At 41.6% G+C, this 10,616-nt stretch overlaps 1 protein-coding gene across 2 annotated transcripts; it reads right to left on the bottom strand.

Annotated features, from left to right (window-relative positions):
• Nucleotides 1-980: 980 nt before the first annotated feature.
• Nucleotides 981-7,685, bottom strand: LOC135265111 (zinc finger and BTB domain-containing protein 43-like). 2 transcript variants are annotated; one of them, XM_064354387.1, is made up of 2 exons: nt 7,332-7,685; nt 981-6,256 (listed from the first exon to the last, which is right to left on the bottom strand). In XM_064354387.1, the coding sequence occupies exon 2, from the start codon at nt 6,236-6,238 to the stop codon at nt 4,892-4,894; it is 1,347 nt and encodes a 448-aa protein (XP_064210457.1). In that variant the 5' UTR covers nt 6,239-6,256; nt 7,332-7,685; the 3' UTR covers nt 981-4,891. The 2 variants fall into 2 exon arrangements, with proteins under 2 accessions (XP_064210457.1, XP_064210456.1); XM_064354386.1 differs by having other exon boundaries at nt 7,479-7,681.
• Nucleotides 7,686-10,616: the final 2,931 nt, after the last annotated feature.

Consider the following 10,616-nt stretch of genomic DNA (forward strand, 5'->3'; position numbering starts at 1 on the left):
CTTGGCAGGAATGACATGCTGACACGCTATGTGTGTTTTTCTGTTTTGACAAGGGTTCAAATTACTAAAATGGTATGCTTAGTACAGGTCATTGAATTATACCAAAGTTGTGATTATGTTCAACCTGACATAAAAACTTTGTAAATAGGGTAAGATCCAGCTATATGAACTTTTCTTAATGGGTGATATGTTAAACAGCTGCATAGGTAGACCTTCTGAGACTTACCGCCACGATAATTGGTTGTACGTCGTATATTTGGAATACGAAATGCATTTCTAGGTCTGAATATAAATCACACACAGCATGTCCTTCATGAGGAAGTCTGTGCCCGAGGCCCATATACATTCATTTAGTGGTAATTCATCTTACAAATTGCTGGGTAGCAGTGCCTTAGGCATAAAAATAGTAGTATTTTACTACCTAGTACGTCTGGACCTCAGTGAAATTATGGGGATTTACGGTCTTGGCAGTTAGTAGACTTTTGAGGGTCATTATCTAACTATTTATTACACTGCATCCAAACTGATGACTACTGAATGAAAAAGCTGAAAGACAGGACTTTGTACTGAGGAATATAAAACTCACTAGTATGTTTATTTGATTCTTGAGGCATGCTTCAAAGTGCCTCGCAATAATGAAATTAAACTAAGGCAATCATGTCTATTAATCACTATAAGTGTGATATCCAGTATTACATATCAAAGTGAATTAATAGACTGAACACCAAATTGAACTGGACTTGTATGGGCACTCTTGGAGCAGAGTGGAATTAGTTGGGTGGGTTGGGGGTATGTCGCCAATAGAAGCCAGTTTAAACAAGACCGGCAAGAAGGTCCTAAGGCCATGGGCGGGCCATGGGGCCTGGTGAGGTTAGCGTTTACTTTCAACTGAAGGTATGACGTCCATAGATGAATGCTGCCCCCTTGTGGAGCACTTTCAAAAATGCAGGTGTCCAACGAACAAATATATACACTAAAGCTAAAACCAGTTACATTTATTGCAGAACACATTTTTTAATTGTTAACAAAAATCCACACTGTTCTTCTATGAGAAGAAAGTCTTAAAATAAGTGGAATATATATATACACATATATATACATATATATATATACACATATGTATATATATATATATATATATATATATACATATACATATATATATATATACATATACATATATATATAGTGCAATCATCTTAAAGCACACCATATGCATCTCTAAAAAATCAGCTGGTTATCCAATGGCATCACATTTAAATATCAGTAGGAGCTTACTTTTATTATGGAAAAACATGGAAATAAAATCCAGGGCTAAATTGGCTGGCCACACAAAATAAAAACATTAATTTAAAAAGCATACTGAGTGGACCGTCTTTGGGTGCTTCCCAATGCATTTCACTCCTCACCTCCTTTCCTCCAATCCCCCACTACAACTTGTGTCCTACCCGTAAGAATCCGGAGGAAAGGAGGGGAGGAGACCAGAGGACAGAATTGGATTGGATAGTCTTTATTGTTCCCGAGGGGTCATTTGGAATGGGCAGGCATGAAGATCGGAATGGCTCATCTGCTTCTCCGTTATCAAATTCAACATCGACTACTAATGACATAGCCCCATCATAATTCCCACAAATAGTCCCGTTGCCAATCGCAGATGGTCAGCCCATTTAAAGCTGCAAAATAGCTTGTAAGTTTCAAGTGCAGGTAGTTGCATGAACAGTACACAAACATGCACCTGGCATTACGGTTTGCGTCAGCACACTAATATGTAATCAGCAACATTAGATCAAAGTAAACATCTCATAGTATACATAAATATAATAATTTCAGATACTGTGGCAGCCTATAATATAGGCTAATATTAACAGTTCACTGCATCTCACGAAGGCTAATTAAGAAACATTTCTGTAGATTAGTGAAAAGAATTTCTCGCTTCATATTATATTTGTTATTGTCTCGTAATGTTCAGTGCTCACACTGAAAAACAATTGTTTCCCACTGTAACATCTGATAACAAATACGTCATTTGGAACTGGTTACTTGAATAAATTCATTCATGCATATTCACAGACTGAATAATGGTATCTGCCATGGTTATTTATGTTTACAGTCATGTTTATTTAAGCAACATAGATGTACAAGCAAATAAATATACCTACTGCCCCAACTTAAATTGCCAAACTTATTTGCTGAAAATGAGCCACAAGAACAAACGGGCATTTTGTTACCCATTGTAGGCAACTGAGCCTTATGGTAGGATGCTACGCGTGATAATCTACTGAAGCACAGGATTTTGGTTAAATATCTTGCATAACTGGCGAAATTCAAGTACTCCGCCATCTCCGCTTCTAAAGTTTGGATAGCGTCAGTTTCTGTGGGATGGTCTTTCAATCTCTGTGGGCATGAGCGTCATGATGTCACCCAGAAATGTGAAAGGACTTCCGTGGAAGGATACATCGATGATGTATCCTTCGTGGGGAGACGAGGAGCTGGGTTTGAAGCTGCTACACTCGTCTCCTCCAGCACTGGGACACTGGAGGGAGGGGAGGATGCAAAGATCGCTTATCCGGGGCACAGAGAAAAAGAGGTGATAGTGGAGGAAAGGAGGATACATTTTTTCGAGTATTGGGATGCACCCTTCACAAGTCCAATTTCTATACATTTGGTACGGCCAACCAAATACTTTCCCTGGGTTTTTCAAGTATGAACCCTTGGTTTCCTTTGAGAAAAGTAAAAACAAACATCATTTCAATCCTTTACTCTTTTAACTAATACACAAACGTATTCAAGTATTAATCTTTGTGAAACCTCAGGGTTCTGTGCACGCACAAATTAAACACAAAATGGTTAGTTTAATTGTTTAGAACAAGGCATCAAATGCTACAAAATATCAAAGGTTCCCCTTTGAAAAAAAAAACAATTAAAAATCATTCGAACAGGCCCTTATTCTTAATGGAAAACAATGTCTTCAATAAAACTAAAGACAGGAGCCAACCACTTTGCTCCTACATTGAGCTAAAAGAATCAACCAAGGAAACCACAACACAAACTACTGCCCTAAGGTCAAAAGTCCAAAATATTTCCCCAAAAATGATTATCTGTGGTATTTCCAGCAAGTACTGGCTTGGTCCATTCTCTTTTTTAAATGGTCCACTTTCTTTGTTGTTCTTAAAGACCATAAATAATACTGTTTAACACTGTTAACAACAATGAATAGACAAGTATTAAAAAACAGCACCCTTAATCATTAGACACAGGGCCAGTTTTGGATAAGCAAATGGATCATTTAGAACAAATATTTTGTAATAGACCGGAAAAGACCATGAAAACACCAACGTTTTTTTGTTTTTGCTTTTTTTTTTTTTTTCTTTTCAAACACTGTACTGTCGTCAAAGTTGACATTTCAATAGCACTAGTCAAATATCAATATTATAGATACATGTCTGCCTATGTCTGTGTGTGTGTGTAACGTATATAAATGTTCTTATCTTCGAATCATCACCCCACTGCAACCCCATGGCTGCAGCCAGTCCCTGAAACCTGGATATTTAATATCTGCTCCTATAGGTGACCGGTTTTTCTAAATCAAACCACACTTAGACCTTGTGCGTGACTGAATATCATAGCATAGAGTGTAAGACATGAATTTAAATTCAATATTTCTACAAAGGATTTTGGAATAATAAAACAGTCACCAGTATATTGTCTTTCATAGATATACAAAAAGAAAACTACCTAATAAAAAAGTATAACATTTCCATATTAGTACTCTCATAATAAATAAATGTATATTAATTTAGTTTTTAAAAATCTATTAAATACTTCCAGATATATACACATTTATGCCCACGCACATATACGGTTGTATTCTGTATAAAAAGGAATGCATTACACTGCCCCAATAACATTGTTTGCCCTTAGCCACATAAGTTGTCTTTCATCATAGCAGTCAAAACTGTGTTCAAATACAAACCCAAAGGTCCCAATACCTGTATCTGAAGCTTTTGTGAACAAACCCAAGCAACAATATCTACATTTTTTGCTTCATGGCATGAATAGCTTCACTACTGAATAAAACAAGCACAATACCCGTAGTAAGAAAGTCATAAGCTTGATTTACACACACCAGTAATGTAACCGCAAACATATTTTTATGACCACTGAGCTTAGGCAAATTAAAGTGTAAATATCCCTAAAGCACCTCATAATAATATAACATACCAATGATATTCTTAAATGTTGAATGCATTACACTCACAATGTACATATGCAACATAATATGCACTGTACTTACAGTTGACCTCTCAATCTCATTAATATTTATATAATTATTATCGCTACTGATAAAGCGATATGAAAATAGCCGGCAGTTCTTCTCTAAAATAAACTTAAATTCATCGTAAATGATCAGCGATCACCATTCTGTTCTCTTTTTTATAATATCTGACTCAAAAAAAAATACATTTTTCAACAACTCAGAAATACTGCAAGTTACCACAACAAAGTCTCCAGTGAAATATAGCAGCATACTATTATAGCAAATACACATAAACTGCCCAGAACTCGGTAGAAACGCCTGAGGCTTTCGCACACTCCCTATCAGGTACAATGCCTACTAGACTTAATGATGGAGCTGAAATGGGCGTAGCCTAGCTACACAAACATACAAATAAAGAAAAAGGGACCGACTGCGGTTTCCGAGCTGATGATAGTCTCATACAGTAAGTATTGCAAACTGGTAAAAACTGGCGACCAGGTTCAGCCCAAAACTAATGGCACTGCATATCTAAGGTCCAGGCTCTTAATCTGGATCAGGGTGTGAACGCAAGCCGCCAAACCGAAATCACTACCTTGAGCTTGAGAGAACCGCCCCGGCGGCGGCACCCGCGGATCAGCATACGGGCGCGGCCTGCTCGGCGGCGGCGGCGACGGCGCGCTTGGCCTGGTGGGCCCTGCTGCAAGAGGACACGTGGCGGTTGAAGCTGTCCCTCCACATGAAGCGCTTGCCGCAGACGCTGCACTCGTAGGGCTTGATGCCCGTGTGGATCTTCATGTGGCCCACCAGGTGGTGCTTCATCTTGAACTTCTTGCCGCAGACGGCGCAGCCGTAGGGCCGCAGCCCCAGGTGCATGCTCATGTGCCGGTCCCGCTGGCTCTTGTGGGTGAAGCTCTTGCCGCACTGGCACGGGTACAGCTTGTAGACCACGGCGGCGAAGCCCGAGTGGGACGTCTCCTCCTGGAGGCCGTCGGCCAGCTCCGGGCCGTCCGCCGCTCCGCCCGGGTCCCCCCCGGGCCCCGCGGGGGGCTCCTCGGCCCTGTCGCCGGAGAACTCCTCCATGGACGCGCCGTAGAAGTCCAGCGGCTCGTCGTACGGGTGCCTCCCCTCCCGGCTCTCCTCAGGGCCGGCCTCCGGCTTCTCCTCCGCTCGGGCGCCGGGGGTCAGCCCGAACTCGTCTCCAGCGGGGCTCGGCGGTTCCGGCTCGGCGGCGGCTTCCGTCTCCATCTCCGCCGGCAAGCCGTCGCAGCCGTCCTGCTCGGTTTTCTCGGCCTTCACCCGGACCCAGCGCCTGTGGCGCATGATGCTGGGCTGGATGTACCGCGGCCTGGCGTACCGGTACTCCGTCACCTCGCTGGCCCCATCCTCTCCGTCCGGAGGGCCCGGCCCCGGGCTCCCGTCGCCCCGCGCCGAGGTGGGGGAACGGCCCTGCGACTCCGCCTCCCCGTCCTCGCAGTCGGAGGTCCTGCCGAACAGGCCGAGCTCCGGCGCCAGGTCGAAGCCCTCGCTCGGGCTGCCGTAGCCGCTGTTGCCCGGCGACGGGCGGGCGCTCCCCGGCTCGGACTTGCGGCACACGGCGGCCGGGTTGCCCTCCAGCAGCTCGGTGCACTTGTCCACCACGTGCCACATCTGCAGGAAGCTGGCGGCCGTCAGGAAGGCCACCACCTCGCCCGCGGGCAGCAGGAGGGTGCCCGTGTAGCACGAGTGGAGGAGGCTCTCGAACACGCTGGGGAGCATGACGTCGGGCAGGACCACGCGCATGCTGTTCTTCAGCAGGACCTGGTCGCAGAAGTAGGGCGAGCTGGCCGCCAGCACGGCCCGGTGGGCTCGGAAGCGGTGGCCCTGGATCACCACGGTGATGTCGCACAGCTGGCCCAGCTGCCTCTGCCGATTCAGCTTCTGCAGGATGGAGCAGGAGAAGTCGGGAAACTCCACGTGTAGCGGGCTTGCCTCTGCTTCCATAGCTACAGAGTTAAAGACCTGGAGAAAAAGAAATGATGAAGTGCATTATAATGAAGGACAATCATTTTAATTCCTCTAAATAGGTGAACTAGGTAGTAATGCAAAGCCTGGTTCATGTGAACCAAACCTCCAAGTAGCAATCAATCAACCGGCCTGCTAAGCACAGGAGGCACTCAATGTCAATATACCGTTAGTGTGGATCATTAAACATTAATAATATGAGTAATATAAACCATTTAATACATATTCATATTGGCTCTCGTGGAATGTTCAAGACTCCACAACAATGCCATCTTTCCACTGGAACAGCAGAAACACCAGTCTAAGTGCATGCATCATATCTAATTGAAGAACTAACAGTTACCACATTTTGATTATTCCAGCGGTGTCTGCGACAGTTCATCTTAACAAACCTCTGCCTAAAAAGTTTTATCCAGTTTTATCACTGCGTACTAGGTGCTGGTGTTAAACAACTAGTTAGTTGCATGCGTCCAACAGTGTAACTTAACTACATATTAGGAGGATATTTTACTAATACATGCGATTGGCTTTGTACATTATCTAAGCTAGCTAGTAAGCAAGTCAACATCAAAGTGAATCGCCAATTAGCTTAGACTAAACTGCGACGTCAAAAACAATCACAAAGTTGGCTAACTAAAGTTAGCTAATTTAGGTTCACTAATTAAATAACTAACCAACGTTAGCCTGACAGCTCAATTCCCAGGGCCGTCAGGTTAAGCCGTCAAAGTGCGCTTTGTAGCTAAGATAACAATGTACGATAAGCTTTGTTGTACAACGACATGACAAGGATATAATAATATGTGGAATAACTCATGATTAAGTGCGAAAATGTCCAGTTAAACTAATAGCTTGCAAGCTAACAAGCTACAATTTGTATACTGTAGCTACGAGGGTTGAAACTTGCTCGCTAGCGTTAGTTCGCGTAGCTGTAAGCGACGACTGTGACAGGCTTTCTGCCCTAGACCTGCTCAGCCAAGGCAAACTCTGCAAAAAATAGTATAGCTACATAAATGACAATTATTACCGTTAGCTATGTAGCTGTCTCAAAATAATCAGCCTGCTTATTCAATACCTGTCCATTCACCAGGCATCATCACTTGATTTTCTGTACCCCCTCCCCCATCTCGTTTTCTTCATTTGTCAAACGATGCTTCCATTTTTCGCAGTTACCACTCATTAAGCTCTGACTGAGCAGACGTGTGTTCGAACGAAGAAATACCTGTCAACTTTATTTGAAAACCAGAGAACCGGTCGTTTCCTTTCACGCAGGCGAATTATCATTTTCCTCGACAGTTTCAGAACCCTTGAACGGGCCTGCTCACGGTCTTCTTCTAACCTGTTCCGTCAGACTTCGCCAGAGGAAGAAGACGTCATCACGTATCACACCGCGTGGTGCGCACTGTAAACAAACACGGGTTGCCAGCAGTTAACTACTCACGAGTTAAGGTGGATTATTAAAATGGAATTTGTGAAAACAATGATGGACGACACTAGGCATCTTATGGCCAAATGTGTAATTTTGTTGGTTATTTTTTAGGATAGTTGAAGAAAAAACCCTGACGCAAGAATATTTGTGAAACAAAAGGCTGCAACAAGAAGAAATGCTCTACATATGACATTATTCTATTATTTGTTAGAATTGTGTGTAGGTGTCATGTGACATGGTACCAGGTCATTACAGTCAGTATATCATATCCGGCTAAATATTTTGTATGTGTAAATGAGACAAGGTATTTGTTGGATTGGGTAAAACTGACAAGGCCATTTGTATTTTATTTTATTTTATTTATATAACCAGAAAATTCTAAATTTCGTTCAAATTCCTGCCTATATCACATGAACAGGCACTAGAGTCTGCTTAGCCAAACAGAAATCGCAAGCTATGACAAATACTGTTTGAACTGCTTACTCTGCATGTCAATGTGAATTTGTGCACACCAACGAAAAATGTCTGTTTTGATTTTCCTGGGTGTGCTGCACTTGTTAAACCAATGTTTAATAGATCAATATGGTTATAATACTATTATCATGTTTCATTGCTATTGAAAAGTATGTTTTCCCCAGGTTTTTACAGTACATGCTCGGTCTTTAAATTCAACAACAGGGGGTGCTGCAGGCTAACATACATGAAAACAGGCTGAAAGCTGGGTTCAAGTTTTTTCTTGTTCATTGGCACTGAATGTCCCACTTGCCTTGACACTGTTTTCAATCTCTTATACATGAATCATTCATATTAAGTTTCTTTTCAGAGTAGACAGTTTTTCACCAAAGGTTAGTTGGTTAAATGTTTCTCTGTAATTAACTAGGGTTCAATAGCTCTGCTTTAGTTGAACTTGAAATTACTTTAAATCACGGGCTGCTTTGTTAACTGGTATGGGACTGTAGGCAATTCAGTTTGGCTGGATTCACCACTTGGCAGGTCTGTGCTGAAAGTATCTGCAGATCCAAATCTTCTCATACACCAGCTTCTGGCTAAATAGCTAGTTAAATATTTTTTTAAACATAAATCAATATAAAACTGCAACTGCAGTCTTTCCAGCTTAATTTTATTGGAAAAATGTTTCATTGTATGACAGTGTGATACAGATAGTAGATAACCAGTTTATAAGATAGCTAAGTAGCAGGCTATTTACATTGTGTTACTTAGCTTACTAAGCACTTAGCTTTGCTTGCAAGCCAGTTATGAATAATGAAGTTTGGTGTAATGTAACCACACTAGCTGCAGTATAGCCAGCCAACCAACCAGCTTGCAGTACAGACTGCTGCTGAAGTAGAATAAACTTTACCACACCATAAAAATATAAAAATAAAATAAATGCCATGATATCTATAAATGTAGTTCCATCAAGATACATTTCTCCATGACACTGTTCAACTCTATGCAACACTGTAAGGATAACCACAAAATGTAGCTGGCTGAATTATTAATGAATTTTTTATAATTTTCTTAAAGTTTCCTTAAGTGAAAAATGATCCATTAGATTTTAATTTAACTTGGAAGGAAAAATTCTGATAAATCAATTGAGAAAAGACGTCTGTGAAACACTGAAGTTTGGTTCACACTGTACAAGCTATGAAGGGCACCAAACAATATACCTTCCACTTTGAAGAATCTTCTCTTGAGGTATTTATTGGTTCAAAAGTTTTTGGCTTGCTAACTGCTTACCTAAATTTTCCCTGCAGGAGAGTGAAATGTCAGATAATATAAATATGCTGTTAACATAAGAGAAAAACACCATAGCAGCTTAAAGTCACAGACACTGTGGTAGTACAGCAGCAATGCCTTAATGACAGTCCTGCTGGTGTTGTGGGTCACCACAAATGAGTATCTGTTTTAAGATGCTCAGTTTTTTGTTTTTTTTTTAACGATAGTAAGCTGGTTCAAGGCCAATTGTGGTCTTGAACCAGTGGGCCAAGTAGAGATGCACAAAGCTTGTTAAACAGTATTGGAGCCTTAAAGTATTATAACAGTCAATATTTTATACCATCATGTAGGGGATGTAGCTAGGAATTCTGGGACCCCCCGTTTTTAATAAAACAAACAGAATTTGTTTTAGCTGACCCCCACCCCCAAGCTTTGGGCCCCTAGAATCATCACCAGCATTCGCACCCCTAGTGATGGCCCTGCCATCATTTGCCTAAATTGTGCTGTCCCCAGCTTAATTTTTTTTTCTTAATTCAGGCCAAATGGAATCCATTCCTGCCCTGAATATTTTCTATGAATTATGCCTTAGATACAGTGAGAAATAGAAAGCAGGCTGTTTTGCAAAACAATTTTGTTTTCATTTGATTAGAAAGGGAATGACACACTGGCAACAGATTGCCAGCACAAAGGACCGTAATTGTGTTGCTGCATGTTGTATTAGATTGTTCTCCTGTTATTCACACTTGTACACAGGATGGGTTCAGCCGTCAGAAAAGGCGCATGAAGCAGATTGGTGGTGATCTGACTTGTAATAATGCTTGTCGGCTAATGTGATTTCTCCCCAAATTCATATGCATAATCAGGGGCAATGAATTAGCATGGGGTGCGTTCTGAGAGCTGCACCACTGCAAGACTAATTACATCACGTTCAAGTAAGAGAAGACAGAAAAAACAAGCAATAACACATTTCGTAGTTTAAATGATCTCATTTTCAGCCTCTCTTGCAATAACAATGCAAATGAGTTTTGGTTATTGATTTTCTGCTATTTATGTTTTTACACGAGCCTCTTTTGTCACAGTGTTGCACATACCAGAGGTGAAGGCTTTTTACTTGCCAGGTGAAAACATAGATTGGTATTGATACTAATTCAGTTCAGTTTAGAATGAATCAAAAGATATTTATGGGCAACTTCCATAAGGAAAAATTGTATG

Source organism: Anguilla rostrata, chromosome 10 (genome assembly GCF_018555375.3).
Source record: "Anguilla rostrata isolate EN2019 chromosome 10, ASM1855537v3, whole genome shotgun sequence".
In the NCBI taxonomy this organism is placed as follows: domain Eukaryota; kingdom Metazoa; phylum Chordata; class Actinopteri; order Anguilliformes; family Anguillidae; genus Anguilla; species Anguilla rostrata.

Excerpts from the sequence above, each read along its gene's own strand:
- LOC135265111 (XM_064354387.1), bottom strand. The coding sequence starts at position 6,238 with ATGGAAGCAGAGGCAAGCCCGCTACACGTGGAGTTTCCCGACTTCTCC.